This window comes from Lynx rufus, unplaced genomic scaffold (assembly GCF_022079265.1).
Source record: "Lynx rufus isolate CCGP_SWC_20201006 ecotype Redwood Valley unplaced genomic scaffold, mLynRuf1.p SCAF_38, whole genome shotgun sequence".
In the NCBI taxonomy this organism is placed as follows: Eukaryota; Metazoa; Chordata; class Mammalia; order Carnivora; family Felidae; genus Lynx; species Lynx rufus.
The window spans coordinates 1063986-1079841 of NW_025814854.1; the positions used below are offsets into that span (position 1 = coordinate 1063986).

At 47.5% G+C, this 15856-nt stretch overlaps 1 protein-coding gene across 1 annotated transcript in view; it reads right to left on the bottom strand.

Annotated features, from left to right (window-relative positions):
* The window catches only part of HTT (huntingtin), a 149282-nt gene that overhangs the window by 86266 nt on the left and 47160 nt on the right, over positions 1 to 15856 (bottom strand). The window contains exons 13-24 of the mRNA XM_047094146.1: positions 14101 to 14224; positions 13731 to 13849; positions 11585 to 11696; positions 11194 to 11331; positions 10201 to 10359; positions 10013 to 10110; positions 9062 to 9201; positions 8043 to 8106; positions 7694 to 7794; positions 4710 to 4856; positions 2840 to 2960; positions 1353 to 1429 (exon numbers count right to left, since the gene is read on the bottom strand). Coding sequence (XP_046950102.1) covers positions 1353 to 1429; positions 2840 to 2960; positions 4710 to 4856; positions 7694 to 7794; positions 8043 to 8106; positions 9062 to 9201; positions 10013 to 10110; positions 10201 to 10359; positions 11194 to 11331; positions 11585 to 11696; positions 13731 to 13849; positions 14101 to 14224 — 1400 coding nt within the window. The remainder of the gene's footprint in view (positions 1 to 1352; positions 1430 to 2839; positions 2961 to 4709; positions 4857 to 7693; positions 7795 to 8042; positions 8107 to 9061; positions 9202 to 10012; positions 10111 to 10200; positions 10360 to 11193; positions 11332 to 11584; positions 11697 to 13730; positions 13850 to 14100; positions 14225 to 15856) is intronic.

Genomic DNA, 15856 nt, shown 5'->3' on the forward strand with positions numbered 1-15856 from the left:
CATCCTTCCTGCACATACACCTCAGCTCCACAAAAATCAGAGAAATGAAACCAGGTAGCACATCTGATTAAAACTATTGAAACTGCTTACTTTTATAACTTTTTAACTTTCTTCGAATTTTGACTTAGCATATTTTACTCCAATGCCAAAGTAGCCTAGAGTCAGGTCAGGCACTGGATCTATGACCAGAAACCGCAGCTGCTCAGTAACTACCTGTGGACAGAGGGAAGCAATCATTCTAGACCGGAGGATGCAATCCATCCACTCCAAGCAAATGTTAGCTGGTCATAGGCTGACACAGACACAAATCTGCAGATTTACTTTAAGCAGGGATGGTGAGGGGCGCCTGGGTGGCTCAGTCGGTTGAGCATCCAACTTCGGCTCAGGTCATGACCTCACGGTTCGTGGGTTTCAGCCCCACATTAGGCTCTGTGCTGACAGCTCAGAGGCTAGATAGAGCCTGTTTCAGATTCTGTGTCTTTCTCTCTGTCCCTCCTCCGCTCACACACTCACTCTCTCAAAATAAATAAATAGACACTAAAAAAAGATTTTTTTTTTAAAGTGATGGTGAGCCCTGGGGCATCTGGGTGGCTCAGTCGGTTAAGCGTCCGATGACAGCTCAGGTCATGATCTCAGAGTTCTTGAGTTCGAGCCCTGTGTCGGGCTCTGTGCTGACAGCTCAGAGCCTGGAGCCTGTTTCAGATTCTGTGTCTCCCTCTCTCTCTCTGCTCCTCCCCTGTTCACACTCTGTCTCTCTCTCAAAAATAAACATTGAAAAAAAAAACTGATGGTGAGTCCCAAAATTTTTCTCAGTCATTGGTACACACAGTAAAAGCTTATTTCTTAGTGTCACAGGAGACTTGAAATTATTTCACAGATGCTATTAGGGCCATCTCCTGGAAGAAAATCATTTTTAAATGAAAAGTGCTAATATAAGTACAAGTTCCTAAATTACACACTGTAGCTCATCATGATTTTGAATGATAGGTCATATTATTTGGTTTCAAACAAAAAATGTTTCCAAATTTCTAATACACAGCGAAGACTTTTGGAGAGAAGCCAATTAGAGACGTCTTGCCAACATATGTGAATTCCCTACAATGAATCTACAAGTCACACCCTGAAATCCCCCAAAGCACTGACAAGTGGGCGACTGACACCCACGGGAGTCACAGCAAATTCAGATCTTTAGGAGCTCTGTCACTAGCTAAAAGGGCAGAGCCCAGCATTCTGCTGGGTATTTTTCCAAAAGGTCAAACTGATACAAGATTTAAGAAAGAAACAAGGAGATCCCAGTAACGATGTCTGGATCACATAAGCGAAGACAGCCACATGCTGAGAACAATACATACCCACAGTGCCAGCCTAAACTCCAAACGCAGACTGGAAAGGCAGTGGAAAGAAGACACAAAGCCTCGCAGCATCCAAACTGAAGAAGGAAAAGACAGGAAAATCACACCCACGCACCAAAAAGTGTTTATCAAACTGACCCTCCTTTTACCCTTTATAGAAAGTACAAACAATGAAAACAGAATTGAGATCTGTGTCTCACGATATGTGTCCTACCAGGGGACTGATTCGTCCTTCAAGGGCAGAAGTGGACAAGTGAGACACAGGCGCTAAGGAGGGACCGTTCTATGCCGTGACGGGAGGCCAGCAGCCGGCACAGCCCTTTTGCTCACGGTGGCAATGGCCCCACGCCCTCCCCATGCCCTGGTCTGCTCCGTGCTGGAGGGAGCTCACTGATGTCCACCTCCTGACCAGGCCGCAAGAGGCACAGGACAGGGATCCTCTCTGTGTTTACATCCCAAGCCTAGAAGAGTGCCCGACACATGGAAGCCACAATAAATACAAATAAATGAAGCTTATGATAACTTTAAACAAATCCAGGGAAGACCAAACTACAAAGAGGCCAAACAATATTAAGGCTTAAAAGGCACTATATACTTATCAAGACAACCCAATCATAATTGTTGGGATTTTTCTACAATATGCAAGTATTTCTTCTGCCACATAAAATAAATGACGGGGGAAACAGCAAATTAACACAACTTTGTATAATATCCTCTATTCCTAATTATGAAAGTCACCCTTGTTCATTTTAGGAAATTTATAAGTATCTGATAAAATATGAAACAAAAATCGTAGTCCTAAAATCCATTTTGGCCATTTTCTGCCAGTCGTTTTCCTGAGTATGAGAAACGTACATGTGTGAATACGACTTTTCCCAACAGAGATCGGACTGTACATAACCACACGTGGCCTTTGATCTCTCTATTGTAACCCAGATTCCGTCTCTCTACAGAATGAAAGACTCTCCCAAGCACCGCGATGACAGGTGTGTGAACCTTCTGCTGCACATACAGATCTCCGTCATAATTGGAATGGGGTCACCCTTGCACTCTTGGATGCAACGGCTCTTTTCCACGTCAGTGTCGCAAACGACGACACGCGTAATTACACCGCACAGAAACCTTTGCTGGTGTGTCTGCTTCTTCCCCGTAGCGCCCATCACACACTCACCGAGTCCGTTACATCAGAGGCAGTTTGAACTTCTGACACGTTACCAACCCGGATTATGGGAGTGTTTATTCTCATTCTCATGTCTTCCTACACTGAATTTTTTGACAATGAGCACGTGTTACTTTCATCATCAGAAACAAAACGGCTGTTCGCACGCCCACTCCAATAAGCCCAGACTCTGCTCCCTGGGACACAAGTCCTAGGGAATAAGCCCCACACAGAAGACCTCGAACGCAAGCACCTCCCGTCACCATTAAAAACCAACTGCACAAACCACCCACAATCAATTTCGAGAACACCAACCCAGGGGACTTACCGTAAGTGCTCGCGTGGTCGACGTGACCAGCTCATGGGAAACTGCCGCAATGACTCTCGAGAGGTTATTTTCCACAGTGACATCTGTCATGCTCGGCAGTAGGTTATAGCCTCTGTATATTCTAATAAGAAAAACACGGAAACACGGAGACTTCAAATCTACCACTAAAGCTTATGGTAGTTTCAAAATTCAAATAGCATTTCAAAGTTTAAGATTAAAGCCTCTAGGAAGTTACAGCAGTCCTGACTCTGAGGTGAATGAGAGGCTAGACACACACCCGGTCACTATGATCCCTACCCTCCTGCGGCCACCCCATTGCAGCGCTCCCCCCCACCACAGCCTCACCTGAAATCTCCCCACCTGCCAAAAGCACCCATTTTTCAAACTCCGAAGTTGGAAGAAATCCTTCTGGAAGCTACCCTGATTCCAGGAAAGAAGAAAGCATTCTCCCCAGTGCAGGAGCACCGCGGACTCTCCGTCACCCCTCTCCTGGCACATGGACTTCAACCCTTTGTGAAGCTACATGCAGGCCGTCCGCCCCCTGCCCTACCAGCGGGGCCCTGCAGGACTAGTGCTGGGTTCGTTTCTGAATCCCTCGGGGTCCTCAGGTCCCAGAAATGAATCTCAGGAGAATAGTTCTTTTCTCTTCTCCCATAAATTCCCCAACGGCAGGCGGCAAAGTCACCACGGCCACCACAGCCACGTCGCCGAGGCCGGAGGCGGGAGGGGGAGATTCGGGGCCGCGGCCAGTAACCGGTGCCCAGGCAATGTGCCACTCCTCCCTGCTGGCACTGAAATCGTCACTTTCTGAAATGACCCTCTGAAACGGCAGGTTACCCAAGGCTTGTTCAGCCCCTGACAACCAGATACTCATATGTGGCTTTTGTTTCTTCTGTTAAAGGAATGTTTACCCTGAATAAATACTCTCTCTTTTCAGAGAGAAGAAAATGCCACTTCTTAGGGTAAAAAAAAAAAAAGCCGGTGGGGGGGCAGAGGGGTGAGGGATTTCTCTGAGAAAATTATTTTCGTGTGTTTTTCTAAAGCAATCTTTACATGAGGAGAGAAAATATCTAGTTAGGAACAGCTTCAAAATCCGACAAGCCGAGTTCCAAATTCAGAGCAAAAGCATCCAACAAACTTCTCCGCTTCGACGCCACCTAGGCCAAGCTTTTTAGAAACTGCTGCTAACAGGAGAGCCACAAACAAAGCTCATGTTTCAAATAGCATTTAAAACCGAGCGTTAAAACGGCATGACGTCTCTCCTAGTATCGCTTCTGCAGGCGTCTGTGCAGACTCAGCCTCTAAGGAACCCTCACTCCCTGGGAGCGGTTCGGCTCTGGCGACTTCCTCCGTCCCCGCCGCTGACCCGAGACCAGCTGGGGGGCCGTGGGCACCACCCGCGGGGCGTGCCGGAGCTTGCACGATAAACGTGACGGTGATCGCTGCAGACCGCCCAACTGCCGCTGCCACTCTGTAACCGCCAGGTCGCCTCAAAACGAGGGGCCTGACAACCGAGCTGGACTCCGCACTAGCAGCGCAAGTTAACTGAGGAAACTTAACGGACAAGTTTTTAGCTAAGACCCAGCCCAGGAGTCACACACGAAAATACACTTCTTGGTACGTGGCTGGTAACGAATGGATCACAAGATGTCTGATGTCGCCACCGCGACGGCGGCAGAGTTTATCAAGTGAAGAGGCGGGACGGCACATCCCGAACAGAGAACTATCCCACCGAAGGAGACCACCTACTCGAACACGCTCACCTAAAGCTTCTTCTCTAGAACACACGTTAGAGACTAAAGCCCAAAAGAGAGGCATCGGGAAAGGGCACCTCCTCCCGACGACCTCAGGACGCACCCGGCTCATGTACCTGGTTATGGTGCTGACGGAGAAGTGAGATGGGGGCTGAGTCTCGTGCATGAGAAGTTTCAGGTAAACGCTGCTTTGGTCTCTCGCCACAGCCACCACTGGGTCGGCCTGTCCTTGGTCACATTTATAAAACAGCTTCGGGACAAGCCTAACATAAAAGTAAGGTTTATTTACTTAAGAAGAGTATCTGAAACTCACCTGGGATTCATCACCCTTCTCCATCAAGGTGGTTAAGCCTGAAACATGGTCTACCCACAGACCACCACCTCCCTTTTTCAGGGTGGCATTCCAGCACGCCAGAACAGGGGGTTCCAATCACAGGACCGATCACCCCCACACAAATCACACCAACTCTGAAATAACTAGGTGCTGTACTTCCTTTTTGTCTGTACCTTTCTCTACATACAATAAAATGCTCTGATTTAAAGTTCTCTTTCGGGGGCGCCTGGATGGCTCAATGGGTTAACCATCTGACTCTTGATTTCAGCTCAGGTCATGATCTCAGAGTCGTGGGATCGAGCTCCATGCTGGGCATGGAGACTGCTTATAAGTTTCTCTCTCCCCTTCTGCCCTTCTCCCACTCCCACGCACATGCACAGGCCTGCGTGTGCTTTTTCTCAAAAAAATAAATAAAAAATAAAGTTCTCTTTCTAATCATCTTGAGCACCATGAACAAGTACATGAAGCCACCATCCACAGAAAGTACTGAGTGCAGAGCAGATCTGAATGCCAGGGGCTGGCCCCTACTTGCTTTGCAATTCTGCCTGCAAAACTGTCCCACACGTTCCCAGAAGGCAAAGCTCCGGCTGAAATCCCTCACAAATCTAAACTCAACTAGGAAGCAGAATACAGAACCATTTCGTAAAAGAACAGAAGGGCTCACTTCTGCAACTGACACTCCGTGTGCATCTTACACGAACGTACTCACACAGTCGTGGCTCATAACTTATAGAAACAGCTATTTTATCACATTGGTTTGCAAACCCCAGCATCTTTAATTAAGGTCACTCTCCTCCATGGAGACGTACTGATAAATACAGCTTTCTTCTAAGGTAAAATAAGTGGCTATCATTTACAGGAAGTGGCAAAGGTCCAAAATCACCGATTAGGTAAGTCAGACAAACGTGGTTAAGTGCGTGAAAAGGTACATCTCACAAGCAATCAAAGGAATGCAAAGGACGACACTGAAAACAGAAAGGATACACATGAAATTGGAACTGTGGTTTTGAGTGGTTTGATTACAAAGATTTTTATTTCCATTTTAGTATTTTCCCTAAATTTTGTGCAGTAAACTTGTATTACTTAGAAAAGGTAAGGTTTTTTTTCCCCTGTTATTATTATTTTTTAACAGAGAGCGAACATGAGCGGGGGAGAGGGGCAGAGGAGGAGAGAGACAGTCTTAAGCAGGCTCCACACGCAGCGTGGAGTCCAACTAGGGGCTCAGTCTCACAGCTGTGAGACCGTGACCTGAGCCCAAAGCAAGAAACAGGACGCTTAACTGACTGAGCCACCCAGGCATCCCAAAGAGAAGTTATTTTAAAATGAAAAACCAATTTCTGCCTAAACAACTGACACATATTTAACTTTTTTGGAAATGTCTGTTTTGGTGGGAAGAATCAGGCATAATCATATTCTGGTCCTAAGAGTACAAACCCAGGTATGTTTCTGGAGAGCAATTTCACAGTAAGTACCAAAGCCCATAAAAAATCCACTTCTCGGTACTGACCCAAAAGAAATGAGAACATATGTCCACACAGAGTCTTGTGGGCAAATGCTCCACCAGCACAATTCATAGCAGTCAAGAAGTGGAAACAACAGCCATCTGGTGAGTGGACGAAGCAGACACGGACGGTGTCATCCACATAAAGGAACAGCATCCGGCAACACAGGGAACGAACCGCACGTCCGCACTGTGGCATGTATGAGCCTCGAAAACTAAGTGAGAAAAGCCAGGAGCAGAAGTCCACCTACCGTATGATCCCATTTGTAGGAAATGCCCAGAAAAGGAAGTGGATTCGTGCTTGCCTGGGGCTGGGGGGTGGGAGGTGCTGCAAATGGGCACAGGATCTTTGTGGGGTGATGGGAGTGTCCTAACACTGGGGCCGTGGAGGCCGCTGCACGGCTCTGCGGGTTTGCTACCAATCATCTAATTGTGCACTGAAAATGAGTAAATTTTAAGGGCTATAAAATATGTCAGTAAAGCCATGAAAATTTTTAAAAAACAACACCAAAAAGCTTGGCCTAGTAACTCAATTTCCAGGAATTAATTCTAAGGAAAAAATGTGTACATAAACATTTATGTGCAATAATATTTACTGACCATTATTGTCAAAGAAAACTTAACATTCAACCAAATAATATTTATATAAAAGCTTATCGCAACTCCAGAGTGAATTCTTGGCCACTAAGCAAAATCTCTTTTTTTGAAACGCTGCTGAGAGCCTTCCCTGATCTCCCACTGTGGGATGTGTCACGCACTTCAGTACAGAAGTACAAGTACACCGAATCCAGGGTGCTGCCCTCCACAACACCGGTGCTTACGGTTCCTGTCTCAGAAGTCTGAGGGCAGAAGAGGCTAATAATATAGTAAGTGGAAATGAGCAGATTACAAAATCACAGGCGTCTCAATTTTGAAAAAGAGACTCCTATGCAGGATATGCATCAAAGTGCTAACAGTGAGCATCTCCAGGGGAGAAGCTAAGGTGACTTTTACTTTCCTCTTTGACTCTTCTCTGTATCCCAGGCTTCGGACAAGGAGAGTGTGTCCCCCTGACGCTAGGAAGCTAGTACTTTGTTGCTGTTCCAGCCTCACGGTAGACTCCTGCGGGGGTAAACACGACCTGTTCTGATGGTTTCAGAGCGGCTGAAGGTGGGCGCACACAATCTAGGAACGCTGACCTACTCTCTGGACGTTCTGGCTCCCTCCTCGTACCATTTAGTGCTTTCACCACAAAAGGCAGCAAAGAGCAGACACTCGGTAACTACCTCATCAGTGCAGCTGCGGCAACGTGTCGCACCCTGGGGTCTTCGTCCCCAAGCAAGTAGATGACGACGTCATGGAGCACTCGGTCCTGCAGTTTTAAAAGCTTCAGAGAGAAGGATAAGGAAAACAGGGATGACGTCCGTATTGAACTAAATTCCAAGGAAGGTATTTTGGAAGGCCAGTGAGAAGGGACTCACGATCACCAGCCTTAACCCACACATACAATCACAACTATCACGATCTAAACTGCGGAATCAGCCTAGAACAGAGAGCACTCAGGAAAGCCCCCATCCCCAGGAAAGGGCAATTCCTGGAGGTGACAATGTAGCCCCACGAAAACAAACGGCTTACCCCCGTGTAATGATGGGCCCCTCTGTGTAGATTTTCTGCTTTTGCCTCCAAAAAGCTCACCAACCTAACAAAAGAACATTTTTAACGAAATAATTTAGTTACTCAACCAACACCCACTGTCGGCCTGCAAGCCTCCGACAGACGGGACGCTGGAGGCCGGCTCCTGCGTGGGCAGGGAGAGACGGTGCTTCCCGAAGCCCACAGAAGGATGAATGTTTTTAAATAAGTACAATTTATGTTCCACTCATCATTTCACTCAGTAAGATAGCACTCAGTACACTGTTTTTCTTCAAAATAAATACAAACATCTATTACTGTGAAAGAGTCCACCTGGCCTCAGAGTGAGCTCAAACACCCACCACGGGAGGAGAGCGGGCCGTGGGGATGGGGCCGCTCACCCCTTCCTCTGCGAGACAGAGGGGAGAGCATGCCCTCATTCCCAGAGGTGTTCTGAGGAAGAAAGGAAATAACCACGGAGGGCACCTAGCTCTGAGCCTGACACATAACAACCACTTTATTACAGTGGCTTGAAAAAGAACCAAACACCTGGATAACATAGAAATTTCCCCTTCTAAAATAAAGCGTTGAAAGAGAAGATCTTAAACCAAACTTCCTCTTCGAAAATGAAAACCTGCAAGGGCATCAATCAAGTTATTCTGTAATCGCAAGGACGTAGAAATAGCCCACGTGACCTACATCCGGTGTGGTGAGGAGTATCTTCCTTTTCCACGAGCGCGCGATTTAAGTATGAGCTCTCTCATTCCCACCATCCAGAACATTCAGATGACTAAAACTACCAGAAAGATCCACTCCTCTGCCTTATTTTAAAACCCCAGGCACAGGGCAAGCTGAGGAGGAAACAAGCATCAGCAACCCAAGCCGCCCAGACTCCCAACTCACAGGTTACCTGAGAAGCATCACTAATCAGTAACTCAATCAACCGACCCAGCCCTTTCAATTCCTAGCTCAAACTCCCGAGCAGCTTAGGTCTGCTCACCTAATGACCCTGATTCACTTACCTAAAGTCAATCTCTGCGAGCGTCTCCAAAAGCTCTGTCCTCACCAGCCAGTAGGAGCTGTCCCTCAGGCTCAGTACATCGGTGATCAGCTGCAGTCCCAGTTCACTGGAGCTACTGCTACACAGACTCATGACACAGTGCTGGAGAACAAGGTACAGTCAGGGTCAGTCCCACCTCGTTCAAGGACATCACTCATCCACAGACCCGCTTCCTCTTCTGACTGCAGCAGGGGGGCCACACTTTTCCCACATCACTCAGAAATGTTTACAACCCAATGTGTCCCTTTCACACAACTCTGTTTCTCTCTGCGCCCATTTCTGTCTCTGTCTTGGCCTCTACTCCCAGACGCCACTCTCGTGACCGCTGATCGGCGTGTTAACAGGGAGCCGTGCAGCACAGCAGCACGGCTCCATTCTAAATCAAGGCTCAGAGCCAGGGCTGGTGGGGGACCCATGGCCCTCTGCTAAGTGACCGCGTTCTCCACTGCCCAACGCGCCAGAACAGCTCCCGTGGCTGCCCCTCCCGCCCCTCCGTGCATACGCGGGCACGTCCACAACACGGGTGCGCGGTGACTCCGGGTCAGAACACAGGTGACCAAGTAACATTACCGCTCACTTTGACTGGGTCTTCTATGGGCCTAAGAGAGCCGTTGGTTGTTTAATCCCACAGGTTTTACACTTAAGGTTAGCGAGATATATTTCTAAAGGGACCCTTAGAAAAGGTATGTTTTTAGCAAATATTCAGTGTTAAAACTTAAACTACACTTAATTAAGCCTTACCTTTATTGGTAATGTTATCTTTCTACAGCTGAGTGGTGAACACATACACGTTTATTATTGTTTACACCTTTAGGATGTCTGGAAATATTCAGTATTAAGCCCGATTTCAATTATAACAATGGTAAAATTTCCACTGATCAAAGAATTGATTTCTGTAAAAGATCATGCTTACCCTCACAGCTGTGCAGGCCAACTTGCAAGTGACGGAAGATTCATCCTTCAAAGTTTTCCGCAGCAAAGGAATGCAATCCTCCAGAGAAAATGTATTTCCTGACCAAAAGAGCAAACAGGAGACGTCTTTATGTAAACTTGAGCCTGAGAATTCTATCTAGAAAATACCCCGAAAACTCCGAACATTACCTGTCAGAGCTCTAACGGTGCCCATCCAGTCTCCCACTTGGAAGCGGGACCTGCTCAGGGTGGAGGAGATGAGGGTCCCACAGAGAACGGCCGTGGCTCCTCTGACCTGGGGGTCTCCATGATCGATGTAGTTCAGGATGTCTGACACATATGGCTCCTCTGCAGAGAGAAATTGCCCAGCCACTGTGCAGGCCCCGACCGTCAATTTTCTAATTCAGAATAAAAGCTTAATTCTTAGGAAAGAAAAAAAAAGGGGGGGGGGGGCGATCCAAATCTAGAAAAGACTTGAATATAGCAACCGTGAGTGGTAGAAACTATTTTGGGGTTTAAAGATTCCAGCTTCATCATAGCCTTGATATCGCACAGATTTTCTGGATTCTAATTCCAGGTTGCCAGTCAGTAATCAAAATTCCAAGATTTCACTTCAAAAAAAAAGATGAGAGAAACTCAAACCAGTCCACACTTACCTAATATGAATTCAAGAGCCCAAGTGTGTCCCCTCGCCCAAAGAAAGGGAGAGAACACGGGAGGACAATTTTAGAAGTGCGGTTCCTCCCCCATTTATTCCAACATGAGAGTGTGTCCCAGAACGTGTGCTACAGGAGACGGGATCTGCTGTTCTCTGCTGGTCTCAGGTCCCACTTGTCTCTGAGTGTGCACATCTGGCCTGGCTGAGCGTGACCCAAAGCAATTTGGATTATACACGACTTGTGCTTTGGGTATAAATGCAGCATGTACGTGAACTGGCGCTTACGCTCCCAGCTCTCTATCGTTTCGCCACGTGTGTTCACACTGAACACTGCATCTACACGGAGTCCAGAAAGCTAAAAACATCGCCAGTCCTGTGTTTTAAATAGAGCTACAGCATAGTTCAAATGCCACCAAGTAACTCAAAAACCAGATCAGTCTAAAACTAACATAGCCAAGATGATTTGAAACAGTTCTCCAAGTACTGATTCAACATGAGGAATGAGGCGTGAACTTTCAACATACCAGGGTACTCCACGGAGTCAAGAGGTACTTTGTAAAGTTTGCTGAAGAAAGACTCAGGATGAAGGGCCACAGCGGCTCCCACACAGCTCAGTGCCAGTGCCTTCACGCTGACCCTCACGTCCCTGTCCGGAACCAACACTGCAAAGAAACCACCTCGGTCACGTTCGGCTTCAAGGCGGTAAACATGCGGTGGCCACGTAAACAAACTAAACCCAGTAACCCAGCTCCCTCAGCGTCCCCTCGCCACTCCCGTGGGTCAGCCAAAACCAGAGCTCACGCCCAGCTTCTACTTCCTCCCTTTGCTGCACAACGAGGGACAAACTGGTCACCATGTTGACCTTGAAACCTAGGTATTTCCTTCAATGCTGGACCTACCCTGCTATATACGTACCATTCTTCTCCCCAGTCAGCAAAAACGAAGCCGACAGAAGGCGAACACAATGGACAAGAGGAACAGAATCGTCATCGGTAGACTGTCCTATGTCACCTTTGATCCGGCAAGGCTACAACAGAGAAACAAGACACTTTGTTGTCCGTCTCGTAATCAAGGAACCAATACATTCATTCATCAGTGCATTCAACAAATAGTTCCAGAGCAGCACTTATGCCGGGCGCTGGGGATACAGAGACACCCATCTCCATCATACACAAGCCTGACCTCACAGATCATGGCGGAGCAGGATGAGAGCGGTCAGAGGCAGGCCTAACACGGGGTCACGTGGGCCATGGCAGGGATGAGCTCAGCGTGCAGGGAGGGCACGCGGGATAGAAGGCAGCTGAGACCTGGCATCAGGAGCCTACTCGGGAAAAGACGGCATGAGCCATCATCTGCAGCACAAGGGGAAGCTACTTAGACAGAGGAAGAGCCCTAGGAATGCCCAAAGCCGAGAGGGAGCAGACCTGGCTCAGAGGGGACCTGGAAGGAAGTGCTGAGTCCACAGGATGACTGAGCATCTACAGAGGGACTAAGTACAGAACGCCCTTTCTCGCCCTCAAGGAATTTAAAATTAACTGGGAAGACGCTTACATGTAAAAAAGTAAGCAATTCAGAGATACTTTACAAAAAGTTCAATGAATAACTCAACAACAAAAACCCAAATGTGATTAAAAACTGAGCAAAGAGGGGCGCCTGGGTGGCGCAGTCGGTTGAGCGTCCGACTTCAGCCAGGTCACGATCTCGCGGTCCGCGAGTTCGAGCCCCGCGTCGGGCTCTGGGCTGATGGCTCAGAGCCTGGAGCCTGTTTCCGATTCTGTGTCTCCCTCTCTCTCTGCCCCTCCCCCATTCATGCTCTGTCTCTCTCTGTCCCAAAAATAAATAAAACGTTGAAAAAAAAAAAAATTAAAAAAAAAAAAAACTGAGCAAAGGACTCGAATAGACATTTCTCCAAAGACATACAAATGGCCAGTCAGCACATGAAAAGATGCCCAACATCACTAATCATAGGGGACGGCACATCAAAACCCCGGTGATCTACAATCTCACACCCAATAGAATGGCTGCTGTCAAAAAAAATCAGAAAATAACAAGTGCTGACGGGGATGTGGGGAAACTGGAAGCCTGGGCGCCGTCAGCGGGAACGTAAAATGGTGCGGCCGCTGCGGAAAACAGTGTGGCGGTTCCTCAGAAAAACCTAAAACTAGAATTACCGTGTGGTCCTGCAATTCCACTTCTGGGGACACATCACATCCAAAAGACCTGAGAGCAGGGTCTTGAAGAGACACATGCGCCCCCAGGTCCACACAGCATCATTCGCACGGGCGGAAGATGGAACCCAAGTGTCTATCAGTGGAGGAACAGAGAAGCAAAATGTGCAAAATGTGGTGCACACGTTCAGCGGGACCTCACTCAGCCTTAGAAAGGAAGGACATCCTGACACCCGCCACCACACGGGTGAACCTGGACAACATCATCCCAAGTGAAATAAGCCAGTCACAAAAGGACAAATACTTTGTGACTTCGTGATCCCACTGATAAGAGCTTCCTGGAGGAGTCACATCCACGGAGACACAAAGCAGAGGGTGGGAGCCAGGGGCTGGGGGCGAGGGCAGTTAGTGCTTAATGGGGACGGAGTTTCCGTCTGGGGAGATGGAAACAGTTCCGGGCTGGAGGGTGGTGACTGCGCAACGTGCGGCACTTGTGCCCTGAGCTGCCCGCTTTGCGGTGCGATGACGGCAGTTTCTGCCGTATGTATTTTACCACCATGAATAAACAAATCAATTAAATGAACAAAACCAAGACAGGTCGCAAGACTATGCGTGGCCATCAGACGAAAGGCCCAATTGGTGTGAGCCAGGTCTGTCTGGGAGGGACTCTCAGTGAGGCGGACCTTCAGGCAATTCTCAAGGATTTGGGGCGCACCTGGGGAGGCAGAAAGGAAGAGCACACCCAGGAAGAGGTCAGTACTTAAGGCAAAATGGCTGAGCAGGAGCTCAGAGATGGGAAAGCTGGGAGCACAGCGCACAGACAGCAGCCACGGCGGTCTCAAGCGTTCACGTGAGCTCAGAATGCGGAGTGGGCTCAGGCCTCACTACCTCACCTTGTTTTCTTGATCTCCTGCTTCGGCAGCTTCGTCTCTTGAGACAAACGTATCCACACTGCTGTCGGAGGGCCGCCGGCTGTGGCCCATGCTTTTCAATAAATGTGCTTGCTGAAGGGCTTCAAAATCAGAGAGATTGGGACTGAGTGACAAGTTTCCAATTCAATAGCAAATATACATTTTTACACAAAGCCCACGTGAAAGTATAGGACTTAGATCAAGAAAAAGGACAGTCATTCCTCAACTGATCTTCCTCATCTGCTATTTACAACTCAGAAAACAAAGACATCTTCTAGGAAGCCACGGTAAAACTGAGACGTTGGGGTCGAAAACAAGACGGCTCCATAGCACACCGCGGAAGTCCACATACCAGCTGCGGAGTTTCGGAAAGCATCTACGTCTTCCTCCGGAAGAATGCCCGCGGCCTCCTCATCCTCGTCCTGTGGCTGTCCGATCTGCATCCCCGAATACTGGCTGTCGGCCCCATCTAACACCTGCACGGTTCGAGAGGGGCTGGTGAAGGTTCAGATGGGACGTCACCGAGGGACAGGCTCTCCAACGTGGGTAGGCAAAGGCACAGCCAGAAATCACAGGGACCGCATCTTATGTACTAACACAAAGGTCATTTCCTTAAATGCACAGACATGCACGCATATAAAATCCAGTTCGCTGACCACACGCTGCTACTACATTATAAAAAGCTTCACGGCTATAAAAATTCAAAATAAATTCCAATCTGAAATTTTCTCTTTTTGACATTAAAAAAAAAATCTTTGTCTTTACAAGAAAATTTTATAGTAAGTCAAAAATGAGGGAAATCTTTTAGACAAAAACCTAACACTACACCAGGTTAAGCTTCGAAGCTGCTAGGACTAAATCAACTAAGTTCTGGACACAGTATGTCATCTACTTAGCCAAAACTTGGATTATGATTCCATATTGCAAAATAAAATATTCACATTCACTTGAAATCCCATGTAATTTGCCTGAAAAACTGAATGATGGAACCTCACTCAGTACACGAGTAATTACTGAAGTAAATTCTGTATCATTTTAAAAAGTCATTCCAAATCCTTACAATTAAATAAAAAACGTCAAGCTACATGTTCAAAAACAACCCAGAAAAGAAACAATTTCCTCCACTATCCTAATTAGTTTATTAAAAAAAAAAACCTTACCTCAGTTAAAAAAAAGAAAACTTACAATGAGAAATCCTACCATGACAAAAACCAATACTTTTTGAATATCTTACTACATGCCAGGCAGGATCAAAAAGCACTCGACACGTCTGGGCTCCTGTGACCTCCGTGAGCCTTAAGGCACAAGTACTGCTGTCCTCAATCTATGGATGAGAAAACTGAGGCAAGAGGGGACACAAGTGCCCCAGACTGCACAGCGAGTCAACGACAGGTCCACATTCTGGTGGCTCCCTGCAACAGGCCCCTGAACCACCACGCTGAGCTGTCTCACGAGGAAATTCCCCAGCCCCTTCACTTTGCTTCTTCCGTCCATGGCACTTATCACCACCTATTTATTTACGTACCGATTGACTGATTATTGGCTTATTATCTGCCCCCCCCCACACACACGCACACGCTCTAGAATAGGGACGATGAAGCTATGACCTAAGGACCAAACCTGGCCCGCCACCTGTTTTTATAAACGAAGTTTTATTGGCATGCTAGTTCATTGACATACTGTTTATGGCCGCTTTCACACAGCAGCAGAGAGGACTATGTGACACAGGCAGTATGGCTCAGAAAGCCAAAGATCTTCGTTGTCCGGCCCCATATGGAGTTCTGCGACTCCCACTCTGGGATGTTAGCTTTCTGCGAGCAGTTCTGCATGTGGTGCCCTCTACTTATGCCCGGCTTGGGAACAATCCCTGGAGCTTAACAGGCGCTCCATGTATTTGTTCAGCAAATAATTAATGATTACATATGGGACATGGAAGTACCTCATAAACTAGAAAGAACTGCACCAATGTGGAAATTATCAAGGAAAGATGTTCATTCTCTACAGGCCAGAGAGACCCGCAGAGGCCCTACTCCCAGCACTGTTACGCAGTGAACCACTGGGTAACCTCGGGAGACCAGAAGTTTTCAGAATCTCCTATGTATGGTCCT